The sequence below is a fragment of the Mobula hypostoma genome, chromosome 21 (genome assembly GCF_963921235.1).
Source record: "Mobula hypostoma chromosome 21, sMobHyp1.1, whole genome shotgun sequence".
Lineage (NCBI taxonomy): Eukaryota > Metazoa > Chordata > Chondrichthyes > Myliobatiformes > Myliobatidae > Mobula > Mobula hypostoma.
The window spans coordinates 19,620,364-19,644,513 of NC_086117.1; the positions used below are offsets into that span (position 1 = coordinate 19,620,364).

General features: G+C 43.8%; 1 protein-coding gene across 1 annotated transcript in view; it reads right to left on the bottom strand.

Annotated features, from left to right (window-relative positions):
- LOC134360082 (procollagen galactosyltransferase 1-like) overlaps positions 1–24,150 on the bottom strand; it is a 198,020-nt gene that overhangs the window by 56,405 nt on the left and 117,465 nt on the right. The window contains exons 10-12 of the mRNA XM_063074163.1: positions 14,629–14,746; positions 4,547–4,681; positions 2,043–2,247 (exon numbers count right to left, since the gene is read on the bottom strand). Coding sequence (XP_062930233.1) covers positions 2,043–2,247; positions 4,547–4,681; positions 14,629–14,746 — 458 coding nt within the window. The remainder of the gene's footprint in view (positions 1–2,042; positions 2,248–4,546; positions 4,682–14,628; positions 14,747–24,150) is intronic.

A 24,150-nucleotide genomic window follows, 5' to 3' on the forward strand; every position in this document is an offset into this window, starting at 1 on the left:
AGGTTGGCACAACATAATGGGTCAAAAGGCATGTACTGTGCTGTAGTTTTCTATGTTCTATGGTTTACCTTTGGAGACTGTGCATTGTAAATTTAAGAGATCACTTCTAGCACTTAAGGGGTTGGAAAATGGAGAGGGATTGAGCAGACAGGGACTATATTCAATTACCAGCATCTGAACAATCTCTCGTATCGGGGACTGTATTCACCAGTCCATTAGAATGAACGGTAATTTCATTAAAATGTGTAAAATTCAGAGAGGCCATAGAGTCCAAAACCTCAGGGAAAGGATGATAATTTAAGACTGAAATGAAGAAAGGTTTCATTGCCCCAGTGAGGCTTTGAAACTCTCCACCCAGAGCTTTAAATACTCAGACATTGAGGCTGAATGTGAAAGATGGTTGGAGTCAAATTAAAGCATATGGGGATCAGGCACGCAACAGCTGGTGCAGAATATTGGCAGTAGTCTCATCGAAAGATTGGGATGTTGAGATTAGCATCGGAAGTAGCATGGAATAAGGTCAAATAGGCAGTTAAACTATCACTCCGGGGCCTAATATCATCTCTAAATAAAACAAAACTAAAATCTTCAAGCTCCTGTGTTTCACATAGACTAACATACAGTATATAAGTTCTGGCTATAAGGGTGTCAAATGTAAGGAAGAAGGCAGGAGAATGGGGTTGAGATGGGGATGTATCAGCCATGATCAAATGGCAGGGCAGACGATGGGCCCAATGATCTAATTCTATTCCTATTCCTTACGGTTGTTCCTTATTAACTCCACCATAGACAAATGACTGTGAAAGGAGGGGGTTTGGGCATGGGGCTAGCAACCTATTCTGTAACAAAAACAGTGCTACATAAAATCCAACAGAAGCTCTGAAGGCCTCATCCCTGGAAGAGGAAGGATCTTTGCCTAGAAGGCGTTCAAAGTCGTGTGGTGAAAGCCAGCCACAGTCTGTGAAAGCCACAGGGCCAATCAACCTTCTACGATCCCAGGACAGAGGTGTCTGGCAAGCTGCTGACAGCGGACTATGCCCTGGTAGGGGAGATGGGCTTAACTAACTATGGACTTGTTCCAGAACCAGTCATTTAAAAAGATGCCAAGAAGTTGCAGATCATGTTAGAACATTGATAAAGTGTCTTCACCATAGTAAAACTTTCCTTGAGTCATTTTGCTGGGGAGCTATTCAATAAAACCGAACAATAAAACAGATAAGAAGAGAAGGGAGTAAAGCTCAGTCTACGGAAGGGGTGTTCAGGATGGTGGGAAGGAGAGTGGGACAGCGAGGGAGGGAAATCCAGAGCTCAGACTCAAGCCGTTAAAGGCATGGATGCCAGAAGTGAAACAATATAGAAAGGTTGAGGAGAGAGGAAGGGTTAGAGGTGAGGAGCAATGAATGGGAAAAGTCAAAGGAGGCAAAAGGAAACTGAGAAGTGCCTGGTTGTGGGACGAGGTGGTGGGCTGTGGTGTGAAGTGAAAAGAAGGAAAAAAAAATAGGGAATGGAAGAGTCACTTTCAGCGTGGAAGTGAAAATGCCCACGTGAACAGACAGAGAATGAGAAGGGATAAAGGCACTATCCAGTAGAAATATATGGAGACCCTCATGTCGGCAGGAGACAAGAAGCAGCGAACTGTTCCATCACTAGCAGTCAGTCACTCTGCTCCCTCAGCCACTATGGAAGAGGCTATCCAGTTGATTGAGCTTGTTCAGCCTTCACCTGTAGATTCACACTACAAGCATGTGATCCCCTGAGTGGCATAAATAGAGGAAGTCAGGGTGAAGAAACCAGGATGAAATCCCTCTCCAACCCTCAGCTGATGGAAGCTGGTCAAAACCAGCAAATGGACATGGAATGAAAGAGGGAAACTCAAAGCGTGTGTATCAGGTAACGTTAGAAGAGGGAGAGAACATAGTTGCCTGCACTGCTGCAAAACACCAAATTTCACACCATATTCTGATTCTATGTTGTGTACATCAGAGCATTCTGTTGTCTTTCTCTTTGATCTATTGACTCCTGCCCACGCGCGCGCCGGCTACCTGAGGCACGACAGGAAAATGCAAACACCATGATGTCATCGAAGGCCCAGGAATAGTCCGGGTGTGGCGGGTAAAATGCCAGGCTCTGCGCGGCTTCCTTGCGCAGGTCGATCAGGACGGTGGAGTGCACCATGGGAACGGGGAAGCAGCCTAACCTCTGGCGATGCCGAGTCGGGAAATACTCTGCCGTCCTGCGGTAGTAACCCTTGACCGAAGAAAAGCAGAGACATATTACACTGCCAGCTTCTCTCACATTTCCAGCATTGCACGTCGCGTTCCCTGCTGTTAATTTCAGATACTTGTCTTTGGACCCGCTCTTGTCACCTCTTCTATTTAATCCTTGCCACAAACCATAGCACTCTGACTGGGTGCGTCACTGGATGGTGTGGAGGGTTCAAGGCACAGGACTGAAGAGGCGTGTACATTTAGCCAGCTTCATCACAGGCACAAGCCTCTCCACCATTGAGGACATCTTCAAAAGGCGATGTCTCAGGAGGGCATCATCCATCATTCAGGACTCTCACTATCTAGGACAGGCCCTCTGCTCACTTTTACCATCAGGGAGGACAAATGGAAGCCTGAAGATGCACACTCAGCATTTTAGGAACAGCTTCTTCCCCTCTGCCGTTAGATTTCAGAATGGTCCAAGAACAAATGAATATTACCTCACTGTTCCTCTTTTTCCCTATTTATTTTTATGGCATTTACAGTCATTTTTATATCTTGCACTGTACTACAGCTGCAATGTAATAAATTTCCTTATTAATAAATAACCTTATTCTGATTCTGAACTCCCCTTTGGTTTTCATCCACCCGAAACTGAAGCAAGTGCACCTACTTGGAATGTTAATGCTCGTTTTTTTCTCCATAGAGGCTGCCTGACCTGCTGAGTATTTCCAAGAATTTCCATTCCTTTTAAAAATGCAGGAGTTGGGAGACAAGTTCTGCCCATTAGTCAAGCACTTGCCACCAAGTTCCCATCCATGGGATAGGACTGCTGTTGGCTGCCACCCACAGCTTCCTATTCATTAAAATGAACAGCCACAGGTTCCTGAGCAGGTCTAAACCCAGTAGGGTTGCCAACTGTCCCGTATTAGCCGGGACATCCCGTATATTGGGCTAAATTGCTTTGTCCCATACGGGACCACCCTTGTCCCGTATTTCCCACGCTAAGGTAGAGCGTTCCTATGAAACCTTTCGTGCCGAAATGGCGTAAAACGAAGAAGCAATTACCATTAATTTATATGGGAAAAATTTTTGAGCGTTCCCAGACCCAAAAAATAACCGACCAAATCATACCAAATAACACATAAAACCTAACATAACACTAACATATAGCAAAAGCAGGAATGAGATGATAAATACACAGCCTATATAAAGTACAAATAACGTATGTACAGTGTAGTCGGGAAGATTAAGGTAAAACTGATTTGTAGAAAAAAAATCGGCACATACCCGCACACGCATGCCATATATGCGCACGTCATGTATGTGCACACAGGTGCCCGCACAAAGCTTCATGGTCATGGTAGTCTTTCTCAGGGTAAACACAAGTGTCCCGTATTTGACAGCTACTTTTGTCCCTTATTTGGGAGTGAGAAAGTTGGCAACCCTAAAACCCAGGTACCTCAAAATTCCAGCTGGAAGGTCAGGCTCACTGATATGGAAGTGGGTTCTAATACTCGGAGTCCCAAAGGGGACACCACGGGGACAGAGAGGAATGGGGCCCACTGCCAGCAGCCTTAGCAACATGAGGCAGGGCCTGAGAGGCTGAGGCAGTCAGGAAGGCACAAGATTAGCGGCCAAAGGCTGTTTGCTAATTTATTTTGGATCCTAGAAGTTCACTCTATTGCTTCTCACCCCTGCAATAAGATTACACGTTGCAAATTTATGTACATAACTTCTGGTACCCTCTATTGAGGCACTGACTACAGCACTGTTGCACATCCTGCAGTCAGGTAAAAACAGCTACGGAAGCGGACAGAATGACCAATATCTTGAATTCTCCACCAAACAGTTCGAGGGGGCTACATCATATTTAAAGAGAAGTTAGACAAACATTATTAAGATCAGGGAGTTGAAGGCTATGGGAAACAGGCACAGAAGAGATGAGGCAGATTAGCCCTGATCACATTTAATGGTGGACAGGCTTGAGGGGCCAACAGGCCTAATCTTGCTTGTATTTTCTTGTGATCCTGTTATAACCACATACCTTTACCAATAGGGCCAATGATACACAGTCAGCACAGAATGAGGCCAACACACTGTCTTAGTTACAAATATTAGACATTAAATTCACACAATGGGCAAATTAAGACCCAAAAGCAAATATTCGCGCCTCCCTCCACTTCAGTGACCAGAACAAGTTGTTTTACACTCATCTCCATGAATCATCTGATGTACTGAATGGCTGAATCCCCCCAGATTTTCAGTGCCCCCTCCCACCACCCACCAACAGTAGAATTTCTCTTCCAGGTGAACAATCTGCGGAAGCATCTGATTACCTGAGGAGTGATCCCGCACCAGAAGTTGGAGTAAGCTGTCTGGGAGATCAGCAATGGAGCTACCACAGTCTTGTTCTCCGCCATCAGCAGTCTAAGTGTTTGGTTATTGGTCAGAATATTATCTGTGTCCACGTACTAAGAAAAGAAAAGGAATGGACATTAAGCTTAAGCAAACATGGCAGAAGCTGGAGATTTGACACAAAAGCCAAAATATCTAGGAATCACGGGAGCTCACAGAAAGAATCAAAATTAAGACTGGGTTAGATTTTAAATCCATGTTGCATTGGGAGATGGAGACAGGAGGGAGACTGACACACAGGGAAGCTGGTGGTTTAGGAGGACAATGTCATCTCTCTGTGGTATCGCTTCTTGAGTGCACATAGTAGTCATAGTCATAGTCATACTTTACTAATCCCGGGGGAAATTGGTTTTCGTTACAGTTGCACCATAAATAATTAGATAGTAATAAAACCATAAATAATTAAATAGTAATATGTAAATTATGCCAGGAAATAAGTCCAGGACCAGCCTATTGGCTCAGGGTGTCTGACCCTCCAAGAGAGGAGTTGTAAAGTTTGATAGCCACAGGCAGGAATGACTTCCTATGACGCTCTGTGCTGCATCTCGGTGGAATGAGTCTCTGGCTGAATGTACTCCTGTGCCCACCCAGTACATTATGTAGTGGATGGGAGACATTGTCCAAGATGGCATGCAACTTAGACAGCATCCTCTTTTCAGACACCACCGTCAGAGAGTCCAGTTCCATCCACACAACATCACTGGCCTTACGAATGAGTTTGTTGATTCTGTTGGTGTCTGCTACCCTCAGCCTGCTGCCCCAGCACACAACAGCAAACAAGATAGCACTGGCCACCACAGACTCGTAGAACATCCTCAGCATCGTCCGGCAGATGTGAAAGGACCTCAGTCTCCTCAGGAAATAGAGACGGCTCTGACCCTTCTTGTAGACAGCCTCAGTGTTCTTTGACCAGTCCAGTTTATTGTCAATTCGTATCCCCAGATATTTGTAATCCTCCACCATGTCCACACTGACCCCCTGGATAGAAACAGGGGTCACCAGTACCTTAGCTCTCCTCAGGTCTACCACCAGCTCCTTAGTCTTTTTCACATTAAGCTGCAGATAATTCTGCTCACATCATGTGACAAAGTTTCCTACCGTAGCCCTATACTCAGCCTCATCTCCCCTGCTATAGCAGAGTCATCAGAGAACTTCTGAAGATGACAAGACTCTGTGCAGTAGTTGAAGTCCGAGGTGTAAATGGTGAAGAGAAAGGGAGACAAGACAGTCCCCTGTGGAGCCCCAGTGCTGCTGATCACTCTGTCAGACACACAGTGTTGCAAGCACACGTACTGTGGTCTGCCAGTCAGGTAATCAAGAATCCATGACACCAGGAAAGCATCCACCTGCATCGCTGTCAGCTTCTCCCCCAGCAGAGCAGGGTGGATGGTGTTGAACGCACTGGAGAAGTCAAAAAACATGACCCTCACAGTGCTCGCTGGCTTGTCCAGGTGGGCGTAGACACGGTTCAGCAGGTAGACGATGGTATCCTCAACTCCTAGTCGGGGCTGGTAGGCGAACTGGAGGGGATCTAAGTGTGGCCTGACCATAGGCCGGAGCAGCTCCAGAACAAGTCTCTCTCAAGTCTCCAGAACATCCTCTCAGGGCTCAGGCACACCATCCAGCAGCTCAGTTACTCGTGCGTGTAGATTAGTGGTCACCAACCTTTTTAAGCTGAAGATCCCCTACCTCGACCTCAGTGAAAAGCAAGCTCTACCTACTAAATCGTTTAGAGAAAAAACAGCTCAGAGTGTACTTCCAATCTGAGGCCTTTTATTTGGGCGAATTGTATTTGAATTACACAAAATACTTTTGTCAAACTTTCAAATTAATTCAAACAAGAAAACACTGTAACTAGCATATCAAACAGGCCATAGCTGTCTTTCTTTAAGAATATTACACCTTTACACCTTTAATTCTAAGTTTCATTATTTAATTTTATTTCAACACGAAAAATAAATGAATAAAAATTGACTGTTGCACTCAGTGTGATGACTGGGGCTGAATACTTTCTGCTAGTTCCCTAAAATTTGGCTCATAACTACAGACAGCCAGTCTGAGACAGTCTGTGAGGTGTAGGGTTGCCAACTGTCCCGTATTTCCTCCGCTAAGGTGGAGCGTTCCTATGAAACCTTTCGTGCTGAAATGCTTTACGCCGAAGAAGCAATTACCATTAATTTATATGGAAAAAAATTTTGAGCGTTCCCAGACCCAAAAAAACCCTACCAAATCATAGCAAATAACACATAAAACCTAAAATAACACTAACATATAGTAAAAGCAGGAATGATATGATAACTACACAGCCTATATAAAGCAGAAATAATGAAAATTAAGCCAACACCGATTCGTGGGGTTAAAAAATCAACACGTACGCCCATGCGCAAATTGGTGCCCGCGCAAAGCTTCATGGTCATGGTAGTCTTTCTTGGGGTAAACACAAATGTCCCGGGATTTGCCTGCTACTTTTGTCCGTTATTTGGGAGTGAGAAAGTTGGCAACCCTAGTGAGGTGTCTGTCAGTAAGTCAGCACCTGTACTTAGATTTAATAATTTTCATCTGTGAAAATGCAATTTCACATAGATAAGTTGACCCGAAGTAGGCACTGACTTTTAGTGGTATAAAAGCAACGCGCACACCGCGTATTGCTCGGCCCCATCAGTAGTAATTGCCACTAGTTTATGAATGGGAATGTCACTTTCACGGACATATTTTTTTAAACTCATTGTAAATATCCTCACCTCTCGTCCTTTCTTTTAATTGCAAAAGAGTGAGGAAGTCCTCCTTTGTTGTAAAATCCTGGAAAGCCATTCTAACAAATACAACAAGCTGAGCTGTTTGCATTACATCCAGGGATTCATCGAACTGTAGTGAAGAATATCCACGTCCTCTGACAATGACTCTAACCTCCTTGTCACTGTTGCAGGGCCAAGCGGTATATTATGTATTGCGGTTGTGATGCCGTTTTTGTTTTTAAAGTCATTAAAAACAGTCTCTGTGGTAATGACCATTGCTTCCTTGAATAAATCGCCATCTGTAAAAGGCTTCTTTTGTTTAGCCAAAAGGTGACTTACACGAAATGCTGCTTCAATAGCAGACTTATTTTGAGCAGCATGTTTTGTGGAAAACGATTGCTGGGCCTTCAACCCCGATTTCAGCTCAACTATCCAGGCACGAGTTGCGCTTTTTGGGGGGGTAGGTGTCTTTAAATTCCTGGTGGTTGGTGTTGTGGTGCTGCTCCAGATTCCCTCTTTTAGTCAGTGCTTGTGTTTGGTGGCACAACATACATACACACTTGTCTTTCACCAAGGTAAATAGAAATTCCTCTTCCCATTCTGGATGGAATTTGTATGTTTTCACCTTCTTTCGTGGAGCCTCCACTATGCTATCAAGATATCACGAGCAATTGCTGATTGCATCGCCTCTGATCTGGGCCGACATTTATGTGCCAGGCAGCACCTAATTAATTAGCTTGTTTATTTTGGCTTTTTTTCTTAAAGGTGTGCTGTGTGCATCCCAACTACCGCTGCACCCCTGCATGCTTCGCGGCCCGGAGGTTGGAGACACTGCCGTATATTGATGTTTGCGACAGTCTGTACTGTTACCTAATCTGATGGGTCACTTTGATGCAGCACAGGCTACGCTGAAAACTCGGTGCATGGCGGGGGGAACTACACACATGCGCACTGGGCAGAAAGAACGGAACTAAACCCCCGCAACCCGGAAACAATCTCTCTTTGCAAACAGCTTTTTAGTAAAAATATTGCTATATTACCATTATCCTAATTAGTATTACTTATATAATGCTCACATTGCAACAGTATTTGTGTATTTATTTTTGATTTTTCTTCAGGATCTACTGGGAAAGTCTCAAAGATCAACCGGTCGATCGTGATCGACGGGTTGGTGACCCCTAGTGTAGATCAATGTGGAAGTTGTTTCACCTAATCCTCTGATCTTCTGCTTGTCTTTGGCTTCTACATTTATCACCTCCAAGTGAACTCAAACACTTTAGTCAGTTCCCCTGGACTCACCATTAAATTCTAAATCAGACCCAGATGAAGGGACATTGCACTTTGAATCCGCTGAAAACGAGGCATAGCTGGTATAGAACATTAGACTTAATTAAAAATGCAAGTTTTACTTAAAATATCTTCATTTGACTTCATGCTTCTGATTAATTTACTGCAATGTACTGTAATTTTCAACCAAATATATATTACAAGGATTTTGCCAGGACTTGAGGAGCAGAGTTATAGGGAAAGGTTGAAAAGGTTAATACTTTATTCCCAGGAACATAGGAGAATGCCAAATCAACACACCCGATGACTCAACTCGCAAGTGCTGCCATGTTTTTGGCGCCAACATAACATGCCCAAATCTTACTAACCTTGACTCGTGCATCTTTGCTTAGAATGTTGGGAGGAAAATGGAGCACCTCAATGAAACCTATGTGATCACAGGACAAGAGAACAGATAGCAGTGGGAATTGAATCACGATCTTCCCATCTGGCACTGTAAAGGGTTAAGCTAACGGCTGTGCCACCATTCTGCCCTCGCTGAGTTCCTCCAACATTTTGTGTGTATTTCTCTGAATCATGACCATGGACTACCCTTAAAAACAATGCAGTTAAACCCAGCAGGGTTCCCTGAACCACACAACATGACTAAGCTGGCTGCAGCTGACAACAGCGGACAGAGAGCTCACTCACTTACATAACATTTACCTGTCTTCTCTTGCAGGAGATTTCTCATTGAAAATCTTAGAACAGCCCTCTGCTAAAATATTGGAGCAAGGAACATCATGTAACTGGGTTAAGTGTTTAAGGTTGGACACTATTTCTGCATCAGGTGCTTACAGGTTCAACAACCCTACTAATACTTCCATCACTCTCCACCCTCAAAGGGGTACTCTCTAGGGGATTCTTTCTTGGATGACATACAACCATATTGCTGGTAAGGTTATAACTATGCCTCCCAAGGGCCCAGTATTTGAAACAGGCAAACACATATTATTGTGCTGGCGTTCCACCGATATGAATTTTTAATTTTATGTTTTTCCAATTACTTCTCCAACAAAGTCCAGAAAATCCAGGCTGATGTCTGTTACGAACAGCAGCAACAATTGGCAAAGGTTTAATCTGTTCACCTCATTTAATATCACTCCTGCCAGCGATCCTTGCCAGAGGTGAGTTTAGTTTCCCAGCTGGCACACGGCTGCAAAACTACACTGTTAGCTGGAGGCTGTGCTCTAGCAGATGTGAATTACCGTGGCTGCGCTAGCAGCATTTGACTTTTGGAAAGGACAGAGCTCCTCAGCTTTTTCTGGGTGTTAGCCATTCAAGGCAAGCAGGAATCCGATGGCTGAAAGTTACCGGAACAGCTCCACAACACCCAGAACAAAGCGCGGTCAAACTCTGACAAGTGGAGGAGGAAACAAAACTAGGCTTGCACAACTGTTCAGTTCACTCAACATGGAAAATCAAGATCCACTTTTCCTTTGATTACTCAAGGAAATGGGCAATTCTTTGCTGACCCTCCAGTGCCTGTGTGAATCATCAATGGTTTATTAAACAGCAATGTTTAATGGTTTATTAAACATTTGGTCTAAATCTCCTCCTACACCATCCTGTCAAACATCTAAGACACCTCAACTCTAAACTGATTCCACAACCTACAGACTCACTTTCAAGGACTCTACACTCATATTCGCAGCATTATTTATTCTAGTTTAAGATAATGCTGGTGAGCCACAGAGACGCTATAGTGGTAGCAAACAAAACTACTACCTACTCTATTAATGCAAACACGAGGAAATCTGCAGATGCTGAAATTTGAAGCAACACACATAAAAGTTGCTGGTGAATGCAGCAGGCCAGGCAGCATCTCTAGGAAGAGGTACAGTTAACATTTCGGGCTGAGACTCTTTGTCAGGACTAACTGAAAGAAGAGCTAGTAAGAAATTTGAAAGTGGGAGGGGGAGGGGGAGATCTGAAATGATAGGAGTAGACAGGAGGAGGAGGAGGGATGGAGTCAAGAGTAGCCTCCAACCTGATGGCATGAATATTGACTTCTCAAACTTCCGCTAATGCCCCACCTCCCCCCGTACCCCATCCGTTATTTATTTATATACACACATTCTTCTTCTCTCTCTATCCCTCTCACTATACCCCTTGCCCATCCTCTGGGTTTTCCCTCCCCTCCCCCTCATCTTTCTCCCTAGGCCTCCTGTCCCATGATCCTCTCATATCCCTTTTGCCAATCACCTGTCCAGCTCTTGGCTCCATCCCTCCCCCTCCTGTCTTCTCCTATCATTTTGGATCTCCCCCTCCTCCTCCCACTTTCAAATCTCTTATTAGCTCTTCTTTCAGTTAGTTCTGACAAAGGGTCTCGGCCCAAAACGTCGTCTGTACCTCTTCCTAGAGATGCTGCCTGGCCTGCTGCGTTCACCAGCAACTTTTATGTGTGTTACCTACTCTATGAATCACATTTTTTCGGACAAGAATCACAGCAATCAATAGCCTGTAACATCCTTTTCAGATCTCAGCTTTCGAACTGCCTGAACAACCTGGCACTTTTGCGATGTGAACTAAAGTCTTGAAGGTGTGGGACATTTGCAGCGCGGCCTACACAGGCCGAATTGAGGTGATGGGGCCCAGGCCCAAAAACAGGGAACAGGCAGGTGTTTGGCAATTGCTGAGTGGACTTGGAACCGATTCCAGATGACAGATCCGAGGTGATGCAGAGTCGAGGTGGCAGAGCCCAGGCAAGGAGCAACCTGATTTAAGTGCCAGGCCAGATTGGAAAGGTTGGGTACGAGTTGAATTGAGGCAGTGGAGCCCAGGTCCAACAGCACATCAAAGCGGCAGGGCCCAGATCTGAGAGTGAGGAACGAGCCAATGCTTGGCCAGTTTAAGCACCGGGCTAGATTGAAAAGCTCAGCGTGTCGGGGCCGGAGGTGAGCGGATGGGCCGGTGTTCAGCAAGATTTTCTCATCTCTGCGCTGAACTGAAGCTGCGGCCTGCAGCTAACAGGCCCCAGGACTGGCTGCAGTGATGACTAGCTTCATGGCCATGAACTCACTTTCATGAACTTTACTTCTAAACGTTATTTGCTTACATTTTATTGTTTGCATGATTTGCTCTATTTTTCTTCACGTTGGGTGTTTGTCTTTTTTAATGCTGGGTTTTTGTTGGGTTCTTTCGCTTTGTGGCCGCCTGTAAGGAGACGGATCTCAAGATTGTATATAGTATACATACTTTGATAATAAATATAATTTGAACTATGAATTTTTAAAAAAATATATATATATTTGCACAATTTGACTTCTTCAACACATTGGTTATCTGCTCTTATAGTTTTTAAAGTTAATTCTATTGTATTTCTTTATTTTCCTGTAAATGTCTGCAGGAAAATGAATCTCGTTAGGATATGGTGATACTCAAGTACTTTCATAATAAATTTACTTCAAATTTTTAAGGGACAGGAGCAGAGTGCTTGGACAGTTGGCCCTGGCCAGTTTTCACAGCCCCACCAGACACACAGAAGTCTAACCGCCAGTACCAGCTTTCTATTCTCTTCTCCCTCATATTTATCCAGTTTCTCCTGGAAGTTCTCTCCACCACTCGAGGGCCTTGATCCTGGACGTTCTGCTGACCGATCCCTTCCAGCAGCTCTTGAAAGGCAAGTCTCTGGAGCTGGGTGGGCCAACCATGGATTCCCTCTGTGATATCCAAGGGGCAACTATAAGCAAGTCTTGGAGGAATGACTGACAACTGGAGAGGTACCATTCTCAGGGCTCAGGGCAGTCATTATCCTTCTGACTATGAGGGATGATATCTGCCACTCCCATTCTCTTACAGTGCACAATACACTGTCTTTGCCAGGTCTATGTTCACCCACATGCTGCGAAAATCACCTCATTCTTTGACCAAGGTTATGTGTGACAGTCTTTGGTGCCAGCTTATCCCTTCATGGTATCTACAGAGCCAGATATCCATCCCCGCCTCTCCCCTTCAAGGTGGCTCAGACTAATACCTCTGCTTACTGCTCCAAAGCACATTAGTGTTGAGTGGAGTGAAGAGCTTATACTGTGGGGGAAACACAGTGAAGAAAATGACGTAATGGAAAGCTACTGAGGGTAATGTAACTGTTCCACTGTTTAAACAAGCAGTTACTTGTGACAGCGTCCGTAAGGAACTACTGTAGGTGTGGTCATTAGATGGTGAGGGGTTGAGTGGGAGGAACCACTGAACTTGTTCAGTCATTCTGAATTTAACCCTGTTGTTGCAGAGTGGGGAAATCTATACACGCTTCAGCTCAGAGCAGTTGCATGCCAGTCAGCAAAGAACCGTAACGCTGCCAGGTATCCAAAATTAAAGAGAACTATGGAGATTTCTCAGCCTTCCATCTTCCTCCAACTGACCACAAGATGTGACAATCTGCAGCAATTAGACTTGTGATTCAAGAAGCAGGCAGCTTACGAGCAGTGACACACGAAATGCTGCAGGAGCTCAGCAGGCTCTGTCAAATGCAGTTGTATTATTTTACAGATCTTCCTACCCCATGAGAACAAGACCGAATTGCACGGCGTTAGCCACAGTAGGTTAACAGGTCTATTCATTTACAAAATTACGTAGCCTGCCGCGAATACTAAACAGTTGCAGCTTGTGGCAGTAAACTGGCACTTGTTAGTTATTTGTCAGCAGGTTGCTGTGGCTAGTGGGAGAAACCAGTTTAAATACTCATTAAAATAAGGCAGTTCCATTAAATACCTTGGGTGCTATAAGAAAGCAGGTCATGTATCACCTATATTCGACTAATAAGCTGATAAAATGAGTTTACATGATTGGATTACAGTGCTCCAGATGTAGTTCTTCCTTCTTGGCATGTTTCACACACAACATAAAAACACATAATGTTTAAAGATGTGTAGCCCAATGTAAATCCAATCTCCACATCTTCCTCTCATACCAACTATCCTCCCAACCTGCCCTCAGGGGACCAATGTTCAGCTTGCCAACAGTCTAATTACTGGTTCTAAACACAAGAGGTTCTGCAGATGGCGGAAAGCTTGAGCAACATATGCAAAATGCTGGAGGAAGTCATCAAGTCAGGCATCATTTATGGGGGGAGCAAACGTCAACATTTTAGGCTGAGACTCTTCATCGGGACTCTGGTCAAAATCACAAGAGGTTCTGCAGATATTGTTAATCTTCAGCGATACACAAAAAATGCTGGAGGAACTCAGCAGGTCAGGCAGCTTCTATGGAGGGGAATAAACAGTTGATGTCTCAAGCCTAATGAAGGGTCTTGGACTGAAGTGTTCACTGTTTATTCTCCTCCATAGATGCTGCTTGACCTGCTGAGTTCCTCCGACATTTTGTATGTGTTGCTTTGGTCAGAATTACTGGTTCTTCCTGCCACTCTGTGAAGATCCTTACCATCCATGATCTTATAGAGAACGATCACACTGAAACCTATCGGCTCTGACTCCTGTTGAGGTTTCCCTGCCCGATTATTCACCATCTTCACTGCCAAATCCACTACACTCTGCCCTCAAACCTCTCTTCACCTGGGTCTCTGTGACTCTCTCCTCCTATGAACAGCCGTATTTCTCCCCAGGACCGCGTGGGTTTCCTCTGGTGCACTGGTTGCGTCCCACATTCCAAAGGTGTGTGGGTTAGGGTTAGTTAGCTGTGGGCACGCTATGCTGGCGTCGGAAGCAAGGTGACACTTGTGGTCAGCCCACAGCACATCCCCAGACTGTGCTGATCATTGATGCAGGCATATTTCAGTGTATGTGTAACAATTAAAGCTAATCTTCAAATCACTGTGTTAAGCATCTTCAGGTGCAACAAGATCTCATGCAAATGGTACATCTGACCGTTTCAAAATTAATAAATGGAAGAATAGCACTCGTGAGGAAATCCCAATTGCTCCACAGAGGGAGGGATGGCAGAATCATTTTGCTTCACAGGCAAATGAAGACGACTCAACTCACCAAGATGTAATCCGCCCATTGTTTCCTGGCAGACTTGAGCGCAGCTTGCTTCAGCTTCATGATGTATTCAAATCTGGTTTGGGTCCAGTGTTTAGGGCCCAGTTCATTCGGATATGATCTACAGGACAAGAAATGTAGTATTAAATGCAGGAGGCAATGAGCAGATCTGTACACTCCACATCCACATTCAGCTAACTCAAGACCACCTGATAACTGGTCACATCACACAAGTTTTGTCATCTTCAGAAGTTTTCTGATGACTCTGCCATAGTTGGATGCATCAGCAAGGGAGATGAGATTGAGTACAGGGCTATGGTAGGAAACTTTGTCACATGGTGTGAGCAGAATTATCTGCGGCTTAATGTGAAAAAGACTGAGGAGCTGGTGGTAGACCTAAGGTACCGGTGACCCCTGTTTCCATCCAGGGGGTCAGTGTGGACATGGTGGAGAATTACAAATACCTGGGGATACGAATTGACAATAAACTGGACCGGTCAAAGAACACTGAGGCTGTCTACTAGAAGGGTCAGAGCCGTCTCTATTTCCTGAGGAGACTGAGGTCCTTTAACATCTGCCGGACGATGCTGAGGATGTTCTACAAGTCTGTGGTGGCCAGTGCTATGATGTTTGCTGTTGTGTGCTGGGACAGCAGACACCAACAGAATCAACAAACTCATTTGTAAGGCCAGTGATGTTGTGGGGATGGAACTGAACTCTCTGACGGTGGTGTCTGAAAAGAGGATGCTGTCTAAGTTGCATGCCATCTTGGACAATGTCTCCCATCCACTACATAATGTACTGGGTGGGCACAGGAGTACATTCAGCCAGAGACTCATTCCACCAAGATGCAACACAGAGCGTCATAGGAAGTCATTCCTGCTGTGGCCATCAAACTTTACAACTCCTCCCTTGGAGGGTCAGACACCCTGAGCCAATAGGCTGGTCCTGGACTTATTTCCTGGCATAATTTACATATTACTATTTAACTATTTATGGTTTTATTACTATTTATTATTTATGGCGCAACTGTAACGAAAACCAATTTCCCCCGGGATCAATAAAGTATGACTATGACTATGACAAATGCCAGCAGTGATGATCTCATGAGATGGTCTGGACTCCTGGTTTTGATATTCAGTAGTATTATGGTCATTGAAGTTCCACCTCAACCCCTTTGAGGTCAGCATTAAACAGAAACTCAGCTGTCCAGCAAAATAAACATAGTGGCGATAAGAGCAGTTCAGGTGCTGAATATCTCATGGAAAGAGACACCACCAGACATCACAGTGCCTATCCTCCATCTGTAAGTCATGTTAGCAGAGTGATGGGATGTTTTCCACTTGCCTGGATCAGTGCAGCTCCAACAAGACACCATCTGGGACCAGATTGGCACTAGACCCACTTTTACTTTAACTATACACACAAGGTATCATCATCTGCACAATGCAGTGTAACAAGTCACCCCGGGACTTTGTAGGTAACACATCCCAAACTCCACACAGCAGTACAAGGACAACAGGTGCAGAAGAACACCATCACCTGAACATTCCCTTCCAAGTCACATTTCATCCAGCTTACATCATTTCTGTTAAATCCCTTCCTCTCTCCACAGATGCTACCTGACGACACAACTCCACACAAGGTCCAATAAGCACAGTGCAGTTGTTATTCCAGCTCGTTTGAGGCTTTAGAGGTGTACATAACTATTGGATGTTATTAGCCCAACCTACAACTAACATAATTTTCCAATACAAAACCTAGAACAGTACAGTACAGTATGGACCCGTTGGCCCACGATGTTGTGCTGACTTTTTAACCTACACCATGATCAATCTCACGCTGCTGAGGATTCCATTGGTCGGCATTAACCATGGATATTGCATCCTAGCCATCTACGTACAATGGATACACGAGCCAGGGCAGTACGACATGGAGAGCAAGCTGTTGCCCATGCAGCAGGCTACCCCTCTCCACACAGCTGATGAACCCAAAGGAACAGCAGGGATGTCACAGGAGTTAACGTTGAACTCAACGTAGGACTGCCTTAGGGGCTCAGCTCTAGGTCTTTCCTTGAGGTTTTCTCCTGAAACCTTCCCCATGAGTGGGTATAGCCCGCAGAGGTTTGAGATCAGAGCTTTCCTTCTCCTCGATGAGCCGCCAATCACATCTGATGAGCCCCATCTGCCGCACCAGTGACCCACCTTTTCCCCTTCTCCTGTGAGAAGAGATGGTCCTGCCAGGCTTACTAGTTAAGCCACATGTGAAGATCAGGAGCTGGATTTAGTTGTCAGAGTCTAGCTGAGACATATACCATTGAGAGCATTTAACAGGAAGTAAGAGCTTATCCCCCAACCATAAGGAACCTACTCGCCCCTCCTACAGAGCTCAAAACCCTCCATTTTTCTTTCATCCATGTGTCAATCTAACAGTCTCTTAGACATCTGCAATATATCAGCAAATTTTAAAGATGCACGCAGATTTATTAAATTTTTGAGTAAACCTGGTAAAGTTAAGGGAGCATGGAAGAGAGGCCTGTTGATTTGAAGAGAGAGTGGAGAATGGGAGTCTGGCGAGTAAAAAGGAATGCAGAAACCAATGTCCTTCTGTGATAGAGTGAGCTCACAACATTGGGCCCCGATGTGTTAAAGGGAGTGCAGGAACCAGTGCCGTTGTGTGAAAGGGTGCACAGGAAGTGGCCCTGTGTGTTAAAGCGAGTGTGGGAACTGTGACCCAGTGCTAAAGGAAGTGCCTATCAGATTCCTCCTTCTTCAGCCACTGTTACCTCCGAGCTTCTCACACAATTACCTTTCAAACCACTCCCCCCCACCCATCTACCTCCCCCCCGCCACAGCTTGTGCTCCTTTTCCTGCCCCTACCTTCTTATTCTGACTTTTGCCCCCTTCCTCTCAGTCCTGATGAAGGGTCTCACCCCAAAATGTCAATTGTTCATTTCCCTCCTTCGGTGCTGCCTGACCTGCTGAGTTCCTCAAATATTGAGTGTGTTGCTCAGGAACCAAACCTCAGTGTGTGAAGTGGGGCCTGGTGCGCGATAGAGAAACCGGGTGTGGTAGAAGGAGTGCTGGGATCAGCATCTGGTGAACCAATTGTCAGACTATCAGTATTTCTGAACTTTGGATTGGCTGATTATCAGAATTTTATTGTAACCCAAAGTTTCATCAATTAGAAGAGTGGAGAGCAGAAAGGGAAACATAATGTGAGAAGGGAAGACAAAAAGATGAACACAGAAGATTTGATGTAGGGGAAGGGAAAGGAGAGTGAAGCACAGCAAATGGAGGAGAAAAGTGACAGTTTAAAGAAAGAATATCAAATTCAGATTTACAATGAGATAATATGAATTGCAGCAATATAGTGAGAACAGATAGGCAAATGGGCAGAGATACAAATTCCTAGCAGCTGAAAGTTTTTATTCTGGAAAACTTTTAAAATGTAAACCATGGGGTTTATGTTTCTGATTACATGAGTAAATATTAACATTTGAAACATTTTTCAGTCCCTTATGGGAACTCTTTGATCAGATGATCAACTAAAACATTCACCATGAGAACATCCCTCACCCCCGCCCCCCCCCACCTGCAGCCCCAATTCCATGATGGGATGTTCAGTTGTCAGGTCCCGCAGAGCGTGAATAAAGTTCAACAGCAGCGGGTGAACCAGCTGTGCAAAGAAGCGTCACTTGTGACCACTCCACGATCCACATTTGGCTCCATCAGGCACTTACAAGCCTGTATAATTCCATTTCCTGAGTCCCATGACAAACCAGGCAGATGGGAAAATAATCAGACACTGAGCCAGGAATTAGAAATAGGAAAACCTATTAAGAGAATTAAATTGTAAATCTCTTTGGTCCTTATGCACCTGAAAGAATGAGTGTATTCTGGGACAAATCCCAATGGTCACAGACCCAGGACGCACTACCCACTGGGAACCAGTTCCAGTGAGACCCAGCCCAGGGACATCACCCCAGAGCATAGTCCCACTGCTACAGCCTGGGACACACTCCCCACTGGGAAACACCCCATGACTCGCCCCAGCGCCAGGGCACACCTCTGTCTCACCCCAGCCCCAGGACTCAACCCTCCTCTCTCAAGCTCCGGGACTCAACCCCTGTCTCAATCCAGCCCTGGGACATAATCCCTTGGCTCTCTCCAGCCCTGGGACTCCAACCCTGTCTCTCCAAACCAGGGATTCAACTGGTTAAGTCCAGCCTCTCCCATCCCTCTCCAGCTCCGAGACACAGCTAGTGTCTCTTTCCAGCCTCTGAACACAACCTCTGTCACTCTCCAGCCCCTGGTCACACCCTCTTGTCTCTCTCCAGCCCTGGGACACAAACTCTGTCCCTCTCCAGCCTGGGACACACATCCATCTCTCTCTTCTGCTGCAACACATCCCCTGTCTCTCTCCACTCCTGGAACACACCCCCTGTCTCTCTCCACTCCTGGAACATACCCCTGTCTCTCTCCACTCCTGGAACACACCCCTGTCTCTCTCCAGCCCCAGGTCACACCCTCCTTTGTCTTGCCAGCCCTGGGACACATCTTCTGCTGAGCCTTGGTGCCCTCTCGTCCTCAGTTTCTTCATCTCAAAAACATACTTTGTTAATAACTATATACATAGGAAACACAATTTGTAGGCCTTTCTCTATATTCACAGTAATCCAATACATTCTCCTACAGTGCTTCAGTGTCACCCTGTTCCCCATCCCCCTTACCTTGCAGTGGACCATGAGAGGGCGTTACACAGGGCAGTGTCCTGACCAGCAAAGTCCCAACTTCCCATTGCTACGGCAACGGCATACCCAGTGGTGGGTCCAAGTACAACAGGGAGAACATCTTCCCCACCACCCCCCGACCAAGACGGAGTGCCAATCTCATTTCCCAGTTTGTTTCTCCTCGGCTATCTGCTCCAGGTAAGGGCGATACAGTGGTGTGGCGGCTAACGTAATACCTTACAGTGCCAATGATCTGGTTTTAATTCTGCTGCGGCCTGTAAGGAGTCTGTACATTCTTCCTGTTATCACGTGGGTTTCCTCCAGGCTCTCTGGTTCCCTCCCCCCCCCCCCCCCCCACATTTCAAAGAAATACGGATTAGGGTTAGTAAGTTGTGGGCATGCTACGTTGGCATAAATGATGCGTTGCACTGAATGATTCAATGTATATGTGACAAATAAAGCTAAAGCTAATTCTTGCCCCCCACCACCTCTCCTGCTATCTATAATTCAGGTAATCAGACTGGGGAGGGGTGGAGGAAACAGAGGAATGGTTGGGCCAGTTGACAAAGAACCCTTGGTGTTATTGATTCTAGTCCCCACTGTCAGCTCAAACTGGTCACAGACGCTGATTAATGCACAGACGCACCATGAGTTTCAGGAGAAGATGTGACATTGTCCACTTACAGGGAGGCTTTGACCTGAGCATCATTGCTACCTTTACATCAGTGTAGCTCCTGATAGATTTGACAAAGGATTCAATACAACACACAAACAAGACAGGACAGAGCAAGTGCCCTTGCCGGTCTCCGGATTTAATGGGAAGCTTTCTGTTTCCCGCCAATTCATTTGGATTGTCCAATTGACGTCTGCATAGAGCAGTTGAATCCAATTCCTGATTCCCAGCCAAAGCCCATTTTAGGGAGTACACCATCATGTACATGTGTGATATCCTGTCAAAGGCCTTCCCCTGGTCCAAGCTGACCAGTCAAGTGTACACCCCTCACCCTAGACCCATCCCATATGTGGACGATGGTATCCTGAGCAGAGCAAGGCTTTTAGAGAATTCCCTACTTGGTAAGGCACAGGTTGGTTTTGTCCCAGAGCAGACCTGCCCCAATCTGCAAGGATCTTGCATAGGATTTTGTAATCCACATTCCAAAGTGATATGTCCTCCCTCTCCCTTATATTTGAAGATGAAGGTGATGATGCCCTTTCACGTGGATTTGACATGCTGTCAATTTGAAGCATAACAATGTACACTTCCACCATATCTGGGTTCACCCAGTGCCACAGAGCCAAGTACACTCAGCCAGTAAGCCATCACTTTGGGAGTTTTCTTCTCAAGAGAATGAAGGGATGAGTGGCTGGTTCAGACTCTCCCACTTGCTCTGAGATGAAGGAAGCTGTTGTACAGACCAGTGAAGGAAGGATTAAAAGATCCTCAAAATATCTGGCTAGGAGGATGTTACCAAGCCAATCTCTTCCTCAAGCTGTGAAGCACAAAACTTCTGAAACATGAGCACATCACATTCTGCTCCAAAAAGTGACCTCTGGATGAGAAGATGATCTTGGAGGACTCCAAGTCAAAGAGAAAGACTTGTAACCTCATTAGCTCTCAATAGTTCCCCCTGGAGACTTCCTGTTGGCGGTGGATGGAATAACAGCATGTTACAGCTGCTCCTAGTTTACTTTACTTTTCCTACTTTCCAACCTGATCTGACACTATGACTGCAAAAACTGCTAAAGGTAAAAAAGGAGAAGATTCTTCTACATCTTTGGATTCTATTATTGAATTGATGCAAAAGCACAGAAAGGAAGCGTCTGAGGAATTTCAGCGATTCAGAAAGGAATCCTCCGAAGGATTTCAACAACTTGGCTCTGAAATTAAGCAATTCAGCACAAAACTGGATTCTATTCAAGAAACCCTAACTGAGCACGATAAACGAATAAAAGAGAATGAAGAAATCCTGTTAATTCCGGATGAGAAACTGGACGACCTGCAAAAGCGTTATGAGAAACAATCCAAGGTTAATGACGAACTAAGACAGAAGATTATTGATTTAGAAAACAGAAGTAGAAGGAACAACGTACGAATCCTTGGTCTTGAAGAGTTAACTGAAGGTGATCGTCCTACGGAATATTTGCAAACTTTCTGGTTCAGTTATTTCCTGATATTTTAAAATCAACACCAATGATCGACCGAGCGCATAGAATACCTGGGAACAGAATATTTACAAGTAAACCTCATTCAGTACTAATTGCTTTTCATGAGTTTCAAACAAAGGACCGTATAATTCGAGAATCTCATCGGAAAGGTATGATTGACTTTAATGGAAAAAAGATTAGAATTGTTGAAGATTTCTCAGCAGAGATTATGAGGGAATGTGCTAAGTTCAAAAGCTTCATGTCAGAGTTCTACAAAAAAGAGTTTAAACCTTCTTTACAGTACCCGGCGAAGCTCAGAATTACACTGCAGGATGGATCGCAAAAATGGTTCCGTATGAGTCTCCAGGCTGCTTATTATTTGTTACATGAATCACTGTTTATTTTACCTTTGCTAAACTTTGTATTTAACTCTTTCTTTTTGAACTTTTTAAGGATTTATTTTGAGAATAAGACTTTAATGTGCTATTAGTTTGTCTGTTAAGTTTAAAAGTATCATGTTAGAGCTGTTTAACAAAATCTTACATGAATAATTGTGTATTTTGCCTCTGGTGAATCTTGTAGTCAATTTTCTTTCAGAACCTCTTAAGGTTTTACTTTGAGATTAAGATTTTAATGAGCCAATATTCTGTGTGTCCATATTATTTTATATTATACTTACTTTTCTAGAGAGTTTTTTGATACCAGAATTAACTGTTTCTTTATTATCTGTTGTTTTGACTAGGTTGGAATATTCTAACCTTGTAATTTATTTGGAGCTAAGCCAGCAGGATTTTTGGGGGGATGTCGTCATTAGTTGTAGGCGTCGACTTTCTCTCTTTGGGAGGGGGGAGGGGGTGTTTGGATTTTTTTTCTTGGAGGCTGTTTGGGATTTTTAGTCAAACCTGTTTGTTTTTCTTATCTCATAGGTCATAGTTTAGCTTTATTAACCTTCTTAAGGATTATCCTTTTAATTTATTTTTAAAATAATAATAAAATGGATTATAATACTAAATTACTTAGTCTTTACGTGAAAGCATTAAATCATCCTTTGAAATGAAAGAAGATATTTGCCTATATTAAAAAATTTAAGGTCCCAATTATTTTTTTACAAGAAACATACGTACGTAATTCTGATAACTCACACCTTTTTAGCCGATGGAGAGAATTTCACTTTCACTCAAGTTTTCAGGCCAAAGCTAGAGGTGTTTCGATTTTTATAGAAAATACAGTTCCTTTTGTTCAACACAAGGTTGTTTCTGATACTAATGGACGATTTGTTATAGTATCAGGGAAGTTAGAGAATAAATTCTTGGTATTTGCCAATGTTTATGCCCCAAATATATGTTTGTACAAACATTTGTAGATGATCCAATATTCTTTGAGCGATTTTTTTCATTTTTGCCTGATCTGAGTGTGTATTCATTGGTGATGGCAGGAGACTTTAATTGCTGGTTAGACCCAGTTTTAGACTGGTCCTCTTCTAAACCAACAACACTTAATAAATCAGCTTCATTTACCCATTCATTTTTAACGAAATGCGGTATTGTTGATATATGGCATTTCTTATACCCAACAGATAGAGACTAATCATTTTTCTCTCATGTTCATCATACGTATTCCAGAATTGACTATTTTTTATTGATAACCAAATGATTCCATTAGTTTGATCTTGTGAATATAAAGAAATTGCTATCTCTGACCATGCTCCTGCACTTTTATCCATAAATCTTCCTGGTTTTCCTCAAACATATTCTGGCCTCTTAATTTAACTCTGTTATCTGACAAGGATTTCTTAAGGTTCTTGGAGAGGCAAATCACTCTTTTTTTTTGAAGAGAATACGGTGGAGGAGACTTCTAGACTTGGCATATGGGATGCCTTTAAAGATTATATTAGAGGTCAAATCATTTCTTATACTACAAGCGTTAAGAAAAAAGCTAATAAAGATAGAATTAATTTAGCCGATCTGCTGAAACAATTAGATGAAGAATATGCTTTGACTTCAGATCCTGTTGTATATAAAAGACAGGTTGAAATTAAAGCTAAATATGATTTTTTATTAACATAACCTATTGAAACTCAACTCCTAAAGGATAAAAGTCAATTTTATATTCATGGAGATAATGCAGGTAAATTATTGGCTAACCAAATTAAAATTTCTAGTGCTAAATGACAGATTAAAGAAATTTATAAAGCTAACGGTATTAGGACAACTGATCATTTAGAAATAAATGATACTTTTAGAGAATATTATTCCAAACTTTATAGTTCTGATCTTCTTAAAGATAATACTGTAATGGATAACTTCTTAGACCAAATAAATATCCCTACGCTTTCTGTTGATGACCGAGAAAAGTTGGATCAATGTATTTCTCACGAAGAAATAGCCAAGGCGGTACGTTTGTTGCATTCAGGGAAAGCTCCAGGTCCTGACGGATTTTCTGGAGAAGTTTATAAGGCTTTTTCTTCTTTGCTCATACCCCATTTATGTTCAGTTTTTTTCAGATTCTTTTAAATCAGGTAGGTTGCCGCAGTCTTTTTTACGAAGCTTCTATTTCGCTTATCCTTAAAAAAAATAAGAACCCAACTGAATGTTCTTCATATAGACCAATTTCCTTACTTAATGTTGATGCTAAAATTTTATCTAACG